Source organism: Pteropus medius, unplaced genomic scaffold (assembly GCF_902729225.1).
Source record: "Pteropus medius unplaced genomic scaffold, Ma_sr-lr_union100, whole genome shotgun sequence".
NCBI classification, from domain to species: domain Eukaryota; kingdom Metazoa; phylum Chordata; class Mammalia; order Chiroptera; family Pteropodidae; genus Pteropus; species Pteropus medius.
The window spans coordinates 21539048-21552392 of record NW_024354502.1 but is presented as its reverse complement, the minus strand read 5'-3'; the positions used below and the strand labels follow the sequence as shown (position 1 = coordinate 21552392).

Sequence of the window (13345 nt, the reverse complement as noted above, 5' to 3'; positions counted from 1 at the left end):
GGATGAATTTAAAAGATATTTACAGAACATTTCTTAAAAAGCAACAGAATACATATTCTTCTTAAGTTCACATGGAACATTTTCTAGGACAGATCATATGTTAGACCACAAAACAAGTCTTAATATAGTTAAACAATTAAAATCATATCAAGCATCTTGTCCAACCATAATGGTATGAAACTAGATATCAATTACAAGAAGAAAACCAGAAAATTCACAAATATGTGGAGATTAAACAACATATTACTGAACAACAAGCAGGTCAAAGAAGAAGTCAAAAGAGAATTAAAAAAATATCTTCAGACAAATGTAAATGGAAATACAACATACCAAAGCTTACAGGATGCAGCAAAAGCAGTTCTAAAAGAAAAGTTCACAGTGATAAATGCCTACCTCAAGAAACAAACAAACAAAAATCTCAACCAACCAAACTTTACACCTCGAGGAACTAGAAAAAGAAAAACAAACAAATCCCAAAGTTAGTAGCAGGAGGGAAATAAAGTTCAGAGTGCAAATAAATGAAATAGAGACTAAAAAGACAATAGAAAATATCAACAAAATTAAGAGCTGGTTTTTTTGAAAGATAAATGAGATGGACAAACCTTTAGCTAAATCACCAAAGAAAAAAGAGGACTCAAATAAAATCAGAAATGAAAGAGGAAATGTGACAACTGATATCACAGAAATACAAAGAATCATAAGAGACTACTATGAACTATGAACAATTATACACACAAAAAAATTGGACAACGTAGGAGAAATAAACAAATTCCTACCAAGACTGAATCATGAGGAAATAGAAAATGTGAATAGACATCATACTGGTAAGGAGATTGAATCAGTAATCAAAAACTTCCCCCAAAACAAGTCTAGGACCAGATGGCTTCACTGATGAATTCTACTAAACATTTAAAGAATACCAATCTTTCTCAAACCTTTCCAAAAAACTAAAGAGGAAAAAAAACTTCCAAATTCCTTTTATGAGGTCAGCATTACACTGATACCAAAACCAGATAAAGATACTACAAGAAAAGAAAATAATAGGCCAATATCCCTGATGAACATAGATGCAAAAATTCTCAACAAAGTATCAGCAAACCAAATTGAATAATGCATTAAAAAGATCATATGCCACCTTCAAGTGGAATTTATTCTAGTCATGGGAGGCTGGTTCAAATCTGCAAATCAACCAGTGTGATATACCACATTAACAAAATGAAAGATAAAAATCATATGATCATCTCAATAGATGCAGAAAAAGGCATTTTACAAAATTTAACATCCGAGAGAGAGAAAAAAATGGCGTATATGATAGAGGCTCTGTTCAACCCTCTTGCAACCAAATCAAAGTTCTGACAGAAACAAAAAACAAACAGCAAGGAAAATTGCCTGGGATCTAGATGAACAAGCCCTACAACTAGGGAGAGAAATAAGAAATCACCCTGCAACAGGAGGAGGTAGGACAGGGTGAGGACGCGAGGCTGCCCAGTCTTGAGCAGCTGAGTGGGACAGAGGCCATAGTAGTGGCAGCTGGCAGCTGCAGATGCCTCTTAAAGGGGCCGTGTCTGCAAGTGGACTTCCGTGGTGATGGACCTGCTTGATCTGAGCACTAGTGCCAGTTCGGCTGCGTGGGGGGCACCAGGGATTTACAGGGGGACACTGAGTTGTTGGAGGGAGGGCTGAAGGTGAGACTTGCTCTGTACAGAAGTGCCGGTGGTATCCATCATTCTCTGCTGAGCCCTCCCCACTCCCAGTGTGGGACACAGAGCCTCCATAGGTGAGACCTCATCAAACTGGATAACAGAGGTCACTCCGCCCAGAGGATTCCCTGAAACTCTGCCTCCTCCAACTTGTGGCCCCACTCACGCCACATCCAGGTGTGTCACTGGTGAGTCAGGTACTCCTTGCTGAGCAGAGCCAAGACTCACATTGGTGAGAGCTGGCCTCGGTTTCTGGTATGGTTTCTTGAGGCAACCATAAGGAAAGCATCTGTGGATTGCTTGCTTAATCTTAACGTGTGGCCCCAGAGGGCCACAGGCTGGGGCTAAACTTGGCCTGCAGCTGAAACCCTCTCAGGACTGTGTCACTGAACACCTACTACAGAAAAATCCACACTAATAAGACCAGGAGACTTAGGAGTTGTGCATATTACAAAGAAACGGACATGGAAAGGCAGCCTAAATAGGAAGACAAGCAGAAACCGTATGAGAGAACAGAACAGAGATCCAGGAATAATGGAGTCAAGCACTCTAACAGATGCAGAGTTCAAAACACTGGTTATAAAGATGCTCAATGAAATTAAGGGAAGTATAGATGAACTCAGTGAGAACTTTAAGAGATAAAAAAAAAAACATAAAAATGGAAATGGAAATTATATAAGGGAACCAGTCAGAAATGAAGAACACATTATCTGAGATGAAAGTATATTAAATAGAATAAAAAGAGTGAATAAAGAAGAGGATCAAATGACCTATATAGAGGATGAGGAAGCCAAGGACACTCAATCAAAATGGCAAGTAAAAAGAAGCCACAACTATAACAATAATTTAAGGAGCCTATGGGACAATATTAAATGTAAAAACATCCATGTCATAGGGGTACCAGAAGGAAGACAAGACGTTGAAGAGGCATTTGAAGAAATAATGATAGAAAACTTCCCTAACCCAGTGAAGGAAATAGACATAAAACTCCAGGAAGCTCAGAGAGTCCCCAAAACCAGGAACCCAAAGAGGCCCACACCAAGACACATCATAATTAAAATGCCAAAGGTTAAATACAAAGAAAGAATCTTAAAAGCAGCAAGAGAAAAGCAATTAGTTACCTACAAGGGAGCACCCATAAGACTGGCAGCTGATTTCTCAAAAGAAACCTTGCAGGACAGAAGAGCTTGGCACAAAATATTCAAAGTGATGAAGACCCAGGATCTACAACCAAGAATACTTTATCCAGCAAAGCTATCATTTAGATTTGGAGGACAGATAAAGAGCCTCCCAGACAAAAATAAGCAAAGGGAATTTATCATTACCCAGCCAGTATTACAGGAAATGTTGGAGGGACTTCTTTAAGAAGAAAAAACATGTGTCAAAAATAGGAGTAAAGAATGGTAATAACTACGTTCCTATCAACAAGTACCTCAAATGGAAAATAATTAAGTGTTCCAAACAAAAGATAGAGTGGCTGAATGGATAAGAAAAGAAAACCTGTACATATGCTGCCTACAAGAAACTCACTTCAGATTAAATGACACACATAGACTAAATGGAAGAGGATGGAAAAAGATATTGCCTTGATTGACCCATTTCATTTGCTGCGATGAATGAAATGGGTCAGATAGAGAAAGACAAGTATCACATGATTTCACACACATGTGGAATCCAAAGAACAAAATAAACAACAATAAAAATGGAAATAAACTCATAGATACAGAGAATATGTAGAAGGATTCTAGATGGGAGGGGGGGTTGTGAGGACAAAAAAAGGCAAAGGGATTAAGAGGTACTAATGGATAGTTGCAGAATAGACATGGAGATGTAGAATGCAACATAGGGAAGATGGTTAATTATGTTTAATAAATATGTAAGGGGGAGTGGGGTCCTAAATTTAGTGGGGTGATCGCTTTGTGAGTTATGTGGATCTCTGATCACTGCTATATGACTGAAACTGGTATATTATTGTATGCCAACTATAATTGGGGAAAAAAATTCATTGAATTGTACAACGTAAATACAAGCAACTAATTGTCTATTATATTTCAAAAATCTGGAGGAAAAATATAAAATCCACTCATGAGTAAAACCCTCGACAAAGTGAGTATAAAGGAAATGCACTTTAAGATAATAAAGGCCATGTATGACAAGCCCACAGCTAACATCATGCTCAACGGTGAAAAGATAAAAGCTTTTTCTGTAAGATCAGGAACAAGACAAAGATGCCCACTCTCATTGTTCTAATTCAATATTACTACCAGAAGTCCTAGCTAGAGCAATTAGGCAAGATAAAGAAATACAAGGCATCCAAATCAAAAAGGAAGAGGCAAAAGTGTCACTATTTGCAGATGATATAATATTATATATACGAAACCCTAGAGACTCCACCAAAAAAAAATGTTAGAACTAATAAACAAATTCAGTAAGGGTGCAGGATACAAAGTCAATATATGAAAATCCGTTGTGTTTCTATACATTAAAAATGAACTATCAGAAAGAAAAATTAAGGAAAAAATCTCATTTATAATAGCATCAAAAAGAATAAAATACCTAGAAATTGACTTAAGGAGGTGAAAGACTTGTGTAATGAAAACTACAAAACACTGCTAAAAGAAATTAGAAAAGACATAACTAAATGGAATCACATTCCATGTCGGTGGAATGAAAGATTTAATATTGTTAAAATGTCAATACCACTCAAGACAATCTATAGAGCAAATGCAATCCCAAGCAAAATCCTAATAACATTTTTTGTAGAAATAGAAACACCCATTCTAAAATTTGTATGGAATCTCAAGGGACTACAAATAGCCAAAACAATCTTAAAATAGAAGAACAAAGCTGGATTATTAACACTTCCTGATTTCAAAACTTACTACAAAACTACAGTAATCAAAACAGTGTGGTGTTGGCATAAAGATACACATGTATACCAATGGAATAAAATAGGGAGCCCATAAATAAACCTTTGCTTTTAAGGTCAAATGATTTTTGACAAGGATGCCAAAACCATTGAATGAGGAAAGGACAGTTTTTTCAACAAACGATCCTTAGAAATCTGGATATTCACTTACAAAAGAATAAAGTTGGACCCTTATCTAACACTATATACAAAAATTAACTCAGAACAGATTAAATACTTAAGAGCCCAAGCTATAAAACTCTTAGAAGAAAACATAGGACAAAAAGCTTCATAGCATTGAATTTGTCAGTGATTTCTTAGATATGATACCAAAGACACAGGTGACAAAATAAAAACTAGACAAAATGGACTTCATGAAAATTTAAAAATTTTGTGCATCAAAAGACACTATCAACAGAGTAAAATGCAATGTACAGAATGGGAGAGTATACATAGAGAAGTCCTGCAACTCAACGACAAGAAAACAATCTGATTCAAAAATAAGCAAAGGGCTTGAACAGATATTTCTCCAAAAAAGATATACAAATGACCAATAAGCACATGAGAAGATGCTCAATATCACTATTCATTAGGAGAATGCAAATCAAAACTACAATGAGATACCACCTCACACAATTAGGATGACTTGTATTAAAAAACTAGAAAATAACAAGTGTTGACAAGAATATGGAGAAATTGGAATCTTTGTACACTGTTGGTAGGAATGGTACAGTTATTATAGAAAACAATATGGCATTTCCTCAAAAAATTAAATGTGGAATCACCATATGATCAAGCAATTCTATTTCTAAGTATATACCCAAAATAATTGAAAGTAGGTTCTTGAAGAGATATTTGTACACATGTTCATAGCAGCGTTATTTACAATAGCTAAAATGTGGAAGCAACCCAAGTGTCCATTGATGGATGAAAAGATAAGTAATATGTGATATATACGTATGATGAACAATTCAGCCTTAAAAAGGAAGGAAATTCTGAACTGTGCTACAACATGGATGAACTCTGAGGATATTAAGCTAAGTAAAATAATACAGTCACGAAAAGACAAATAATGTATGATTCCATTATACAAAGTACTAAGAGTAGTCAAAATCATAGAGAAAGAAAGTAAAATGCTGGTTGTCAGGGCTGGCGAGAGGAGGAAATGGGTTAGTATTGTTTAATGGGTATTGAGCTTCCATTTTACAATACGAAAAGAGTTCTGGAGATGGATGGTGGTGATGGTTGTGTAACATTATTAATGTATTTAGTATCACTAAACTGTACAGTTAAAAAGAGTTAATATGGTAAATTTCATGTTATTTGTATTTTACCACAATAAAAAAATTTGAAAAAAATTCAGACAGGTAATTTCAGCATTAGGATTGCTTTTCCCTGAGGTTTTGCTGATAGTGAAGAGCATCTAAAAAACTAAACATCATGTTTAACAGAGTTGAGGGCCCTGTTAAACACTTCATATTTTTGGTTGACAACCCCCAGGGATGAAGCCTAGTAGTAAAGAAACACTGGAAGTAAACCACACATACTACAGCATAGTATTTTTTGCACAGAAGAATCCTGGTAATTATATTAATATTATCCTAGATTATCAGTGCTTGAGTTGCCTGGTAAAATCAAAGAAAAAAATTTCTTCCAGAAAAAGATGTCAACTTAAGTCTTAAATAAATTCTACACACAACTTTTCAAATAGAAAGAATAGCATAAAATTAACAAATACAAGATATAAGAGCAAACAAGACAACGAGAACAAAAGACATCTTAAATAAAACAGTGGAGAGTCACAGGAGCTTCAGACATCAAAAATTTCAGACACAGATTTTAAACAACATAATCAACGAGATTAAATAAAAGATACAGCATTTCCAGAGAACTAGAAACTATAAAACATGACATAACAGATCTAACAAAGAACCAAAGAGAAATTATAGAAATAAAAAATATAATAACTGAAATTAGGAACTAAATAAATGTGAATAACAACAGATTAGACACAGTTTAAGAGACAAACTGTAAACTGGAAAATAAGTCAAAAGAAAATACCCAGAATAGGATGGAATACAGAAGACAGGGTATGAGAGGATAAATAGGGTCTAACATACATTTAATTGGAATCTCAGAATGAGAGGAGATAAAAAGTTAGAAATAATATTGGTAGAGATATCAGCTTTTCCAAAGCCGATAAAAGATGTCAAAGCCGCAGATTTAATAACCTTGAGTTGGATATATAAAAGCAAACCCATGCCTCATTTTAGAGTAGAACTATAAAAAACAAAATATATAGATAATACTAAAGCAACTGGAGAAAAGACATATTATCTTCAAAAGAACAATAATTAGCCTAAGAGCTAATACAGTAGTCCCCCCTTGTCCACTTGTCCATGGTTTTTCTTTCTACAGTTCAGTTACCTGCAGACAACTTCGTTTTGAAATTATTAAATAGAACATTCCAGAAATAAACTCATAAGTTTTAAATTTGCGCTGTTCTGAGTAGTGTGATAAAATCTTGCACTGTCCCACTTTGTCCAACCTGGGACATAAATCATCCCTTCATCCAGCATATTTATGCTGCATATGCTACCTGCCGATTAGTCACTTAGTAGCTGTCTTGGTTATCAGAGCGACTGTCGTGGCATGACAATACTTGTGTTCACGTAACCCTTATTTAATAATGGCCTCAAAGCATAAGAATAGTGATGCTGGTGATTTGAATATACCAAAGAGGAGCCATAAAGTGCTTCCTTTAAGTGAAAAGATGACTATAGTAGAATAAGATATTTGGGGGGGGGGGCGGAGATTGGAGGGGAGAGAGACTACATTCACAAACTTTTATTATAGTATATTATCATAATTTTTCTATTTTATTTGTTTTTGTTGTTAATCTCTTATCATGCCTAATTCATAAATTAAGCTTTATCATAGGTACGTATGCATGGGGAAAACATAGTGTATATAGTGTGCAGTATTATCTGAGGCTCCAGGTATCCACTGGGGGTCTTGGAATGTATCCCCTGTGGATAATGGGGGACTACTGTATTTTAACAGAAATATTAAAAGCTAGAAGATAACAAAATGATACCTTCCAAGTGCTGAAAGAAAATAAGTACCAATCTATAATTCTATACCCAACAAAAATAATTTAAAATAAAAGTGACCACAACATTAATGAACACTGAAAACATTATGTAAATGAAAGATGCCAGACACAAAAGACCACATATTGTGCAGTTTCATTTATATGAAATGTCTAGAATAGGCAAATCCATAGAGAAAGTAGGTAAGTGGTTACCAGGGGCTAAAGGAGGGAGAAAATGGAAAGTGATTGTTAATGAGATGATGAGATGGTGCTTCTTTTAGGGGTGATAAAATGTTCTGGAATCATATAGAGGTAACAGTTGCACAACTTTGTAAACATACTGAAAATCAGTGAATTATATACCTCAACATGATTAAAAGGGTGAATTTTATGTTATGTAAACTTTATCTCAGTAAAAAAGAAAAGAAAGTAATAAATTATTAAACAAAGAATTATTCACCAGCAGACCCCATACCAAAGTTAATACCAAAGAGTATTTTTCCAGGCTGAAAAAAAATAATTCCATTTTAAAAAAAGAATAATAAAAAGGGTAAATTTGTGGGCCAACCTAAATGAATAAAATAATATACTATATTAAATAATGATAATATTTTTGAGAGTATTATGAGATCTCAAGTTTGAGAAATATTAAATTACTGAATAGGGCCAAGTAAGAATTGGAGGGTAATCTTTTCAGAGAAGTCTTTTGATTCTATGGTTCATGAAAGGCTAGAAATCAGAGGCACAATCTTTTTAAAATTACTAATCTCAGGAGTTCTACTCCTAATTTATAATATACACAGGAAGTATAACCCTCTAATATCTATCATTGAAATATAAGAACTCATGTGAAAAAATCAAGGTATAAGTTTTCAATTTGTATTTAATTTTAGATTCTTAAAAAATCTTACTATTACAGAAAAACGCTTGGCACATAAAAAGTTGTACCTACCCTTTATCAATCATGTCGTCCTTAGGAGAAATTGAATACAAAGCCTCACTCTTCTGTTTCTGAATTGCTGTTTTTACTCTAGGTTTCTTGGGAGATTTAGGAGTTTGTACTAAACTGGATTCTTCTTTCTAAAAAGTGGTAAGATAATGAACAAAGTTAAAAATGAGAAAAATGAAAAAAAATGAGAAAAATGAAAAAAAACCCAACAGAATAAAGCATAACTCTACACATTTACCTAAAATTTGTTTTGATCACTAGAGGATTTCTTCCCTCACTCTACCACCTATTATGCTTCCCACTAGAACAAAAGTGTTCTTCTCAAACTCCCACTTTTATGCAACCAGAAGGCTGAAAGTCTTACAGCTATTTAGACTCTGAAAAAAGAAAGGCCAAAGGCTTTATTTCCCTACATCATTGTGAAAAAAGACTCTTTCTTGGAGGAAAAACGCTGCAAAAACTTTTCTTTATTCTATAACTGAATAGGTTTTAGTGTGTGTGTGTGTGTGTGTGTGTGTGTGTGTGTGCGCGCGCGCACGCGCACGCGCACATGCGTGAATGCACCTGCATGCACATGGGAGCATGGAAAATGGAGGTGGTATTCTGGGGAAAAGATGCAAGAATATCTTTGGTCCATAATAGAGACCTGTATCTTAACAGAGTTATTTCCTTCCATTGCTGGACATTTTATATTCATGGTTATTATTCCCATTCTTAAATGTTCTTTATGGTAAAAGTTACTATTTAAATCCAAAATATGAGATGCTACATGCATGAATCAAAAAAGTATAAACACCTAAATGTTAAAACGGAGGAAAAAAGAATCAATTATCGGAGTATGGGATATACATAAATGTAACATTATATATAATCCTTAAAAGTAAGGATTATGAAGCATGGAAAATTGTTGATGATATTAAAAGAAAAACATCAGTATACAAAAGTATAAGTTCATTAAAACTAGGAATTCACAAGTCTAAGAGAAAATAAATAAGTTAATAGGTGTCTAGAAGTAGTGAGAGCAGAAGTGATTTGTCTCTTCAGTTTCTAAATGTACAGTAGTTTTATTTTTATAACTTGAAAAAGTGTAAACTTTTCTTATATGTCAACTTCTATTAGAATGTAATACATGTCGCTGGAGAGCAAGGAGTATATTTGTGATGTTTCATTATCCAAAATAAATAACAAATCTTATATATGTACACTCTAGGTACCTAACGAGTACTACTATTTTTTTCAGAATTCTATAAACAAGATTAATTACTGAAGCATGTTTTACATATAACTTCCTAGGTATCAGGGCTCACATCTGTTTCGGTAATTTTTCAGCATGACATTAAGCAGCAGTCAATAAATGAGTGGTACCACAGGGTACCACTGAGCTTATTAAAAGTGTACCATACAAAAGCGGTCAAATTCATAGAAGCAGAAAGTAAAACGGTTGGTACCAGAGGCTGAGGGAGGGGAAAGGGCAATTGTTTAATGAGTATATAGTTTCAGATTTACAAGACAAAAAGTTCTGGAGATCTGTTTCACAACACAAATATACTTACTTCTGAAATGTGCATTTGAAAATGGTTAAGCTAGTTCATTTTGTTGCATATTTTTTTCCACAATAAAAAGGTTTTTAAAAGTTTTTTAAGTGTATTATATAGAGAAAAGGCTAAATTACAATTTTTGAGCTTTCTGGCTCAGGTGAAAACTAGAAGAGTAACAAGAAAGTAACTGATGGAGGAAAAAAACTGACAAAAGGGCACAGTAGAATGGGCTTGGGGGGACAGGTAGATAAAAGAACTGTCCCATATTGTGATTGTGATGGTAGTTACACAATGTATACATTTGTCATGATCCACAGAACTGTACACTAAAAAGTGTGAATATTACAGTATGTAAATTATGCCTTAACTTTTTAAACGACAAAAACAAAGAAAATAGAATTGAGTTCTACCCCTTCGAGTGTTTTTTGCCAAGGAAAGACACAGTGAGATCAAAATGAGTCATCCAACTAGAAAATATCAATGACAAAATATGGTAAGATTACTCAGGAAACCGAGAAAGAGAACAGATGAGACTTATAGTCATGTTTATGCCACGTTTTACACAGGCCAGTCTCTCCCCATTCCTTCAGCACCGTGCTCTTATTCAAGTTCCTTTCACTGATCACACCACTTACTTCTTCTTCCCCCGTGCCTCTCAAATGTTGTGCAATGTTATCTGTACAGATGTTTACATGTTATCAGATGATGTGCTCCTTACATTACCCCTCTAAGATATGTATTAACTTGGTGATTAAATCACTAAGTCAAATAGGCTAACAGGGAAGATTAGATTTATCACTGGAGTGGTACACAAAAAGGCCACAAGGTATGAAGTTCAGAAAAATGTCAAAATGATGGATAAGAAACCATTAGTGCTCTAAAGTGACACTGACTCAAAGTGTGGTCCCAAGACCAGCAGCAAAAGTATCACCTGGGAAGGATTTTGTTAAAAATGCAAATCCTTGGGCCACACCCTAGACCTGCTGAATCATGTTCTCCCAGTGGAACTCAGGAATCTGTTTTAAAAGCTCTTTGTTATCTTAAAGAACAACCAGCGATAGCAGTGCTTTGCATACAAATCACTAGGAATCTTATTAAAATGTAGATTCTAAAATATGACTCTAATGTTCAGACAGGTTGAGATCTCAGTTTTAAGCCAACCCCCTAATTTAACAAAGTGACTCAAACCCATTCCAGATCAGTTAAATCAGAATTTCTGAAGGTCGGACCCAGGCATCAGTGTATTTTAAAGCTTTCTATCTGATTCTAAGATATATGGATCTAAGGTTAACAAATCACTGACAGGGAAAAACTGTCCCTCCAGCTCTAAAACACTAGTTATTGAAGTAAAACTATGCTGGCTGGAAAATTACTGTTTGGCTATTGCCCAAGGGAACATAATGCTCTAACAATAAGCTTTCTGCTTCTGTACCCCACACTTGCACAACCAACCTGTGGGTTGACAGTTAGTAAAAAGAAGAAAAATAGACTTGTGTGTTCAAACAGGATGAAGAAAAGGGGTTTAGGGCTTAAAAACCTTGTACCTCTACATTTCGGGGCTGCTTAATTTGGGGTCTGCGTACCCCTGGCAGACCCAGCTGGCTGAATAAAGAGTGTGTTTCCTATAACTCACTGCTTTCTAGTGGTCTGTGTGTCTACTGGGGGCTGGTGGCTACAACATTTGGAGGCCCCAGCGAGATCTTAGAGAGTGGCCCTGAGATCTAAGACTGGACCGGCCTCCAAAGTGGTTGCTGTCCCTGTTACGGACTCAAAGGGGTGGCCACCTGAGTCGTTCCAGGGCCCTTGAATGCCGTGACGGGGTCAATGCAATCGTCACAGACGCAATCTTTAGGACGCACTCTTTGTTCCTGATCCCGACAGGAATCTCTGAGGCCTCGATGTCTGGATAAAAACGTACTTTTCTGTTTCTTTTGACTAGTCATTGGGGGGTCTGTGGAGAGACTGGACGCAGTCATATCTCCCGGACCGTGGCCAGGCCGCAGGATGCCAACTCCTGTTCCCTGTCATCGGGTTCTGTCTATTGTCTTTTGTTTTGTCTGGGTTGTAGGTGGCAGACCTCTCCAGGTCCACCTACACCCCAGTAATTATTCTTGTCTGAGTGTCTGTCTTGTGTTTTCCGCGTAAGCGATGTGGGGAGGCCCTGACTTCACAGAAGACACTCTTGGGGTGTCTCCTGCGACATTTCAAAGAAGGGTTTGTAGAGGGAGCTGACTATGGCATAAAGTTTTCTCCAGGCAGCCTAAGAACATTGAAGTTGAGAGGCCATCTTTTGGTGTAAACTGGCCTCCGGAGGGTTCTTTTGACAGGGGTTTAATGAGGAATGTTTGGAAGATTGTCACGGGAGACCCGGAACATCCTGATCAGTTTCCCTACATTGATCAATGGTTAAACCTTGTTCAGAACTCCCCTCCTTGGCTCCGCCGGTGTGCCCTTTCTCTAGGGGCACGAGTCTTAGTTGTGGGCCCCCCGAAACATACGGCAACTGAATCTCCAAGACAGCCCAGTCCCTCAGTCCTCCAATCTCCACTGGAGGACAGTGGCCTTCCCCCACCCTATAATCCAGGACAACAGAGGCCCAATAGCACCGCCTCACCTCCTCGACGTGGGCAGGTAACCCCTATGGGCCTCCTGCTCCCGCTCTGGGCAGGGAACCAGCCGATATCACCACCCCAGCCATCCTCCCCTTGTGAGAAGCACCACCCCAGGGACATCACAGACAGGCCTTTTATGATTTACGTGCCTTTCTCAACTAGTGACTTGTACAACTGGAAGGCACAGAATCTGCCTTTCTCTGAGAAACCCCAGGCATTAATGGGACTCTTAGAAAGTGTCTTTCAGACTCACCGCCCCACCTGGGATGATTGCCAACAGCTTTTAATTACCCCTTTCACTACTGAAACACAAAAGATAGCTGCGGGAGGGAGGAGAGTTGAGGAAGCAGGGGAACAAACTGAGGAGGAATTTCTCTCCACCCACCCAGACTGGGGACACAATTCTCAGGCAGGGACAATGACATTAGATCGGTACCACCACATTCTAATTGGAGGAATTAGGATGGCTGCTCGTCAGCCGACTAACCTTTCTAAGGTAACTGAAGTTACACAGGGACCTCAGGAATCCCCCGGAGCGTTTCCT

At 36.8% G+C, this 13345-nt stretch overlaps 1 protein-coding gene across 2 annotated transcripts in view; it reads right to left on the bottom strand.

Moving 5' to 3' along the window:
- The window catches only part of RGS22 (regulator of G protein signaling 22), a 174898-nt gene that overhangs the window by 66692 nt on the left and 94861 nt on the right, over positions 1–13345 (bottom strand). For both annotated transcript variants that reach the window (XM_039853590.1, XM_039853591.1), the window contains one exon: positions 8655–8782. In XM_039853590.1, the coding sequence (XP_039709524.1) occupies positions 8655–8782 (128 nt within the window). The remainder of the gene's footprint in view (positions 1–8654; positions 8783–13345) is intronic.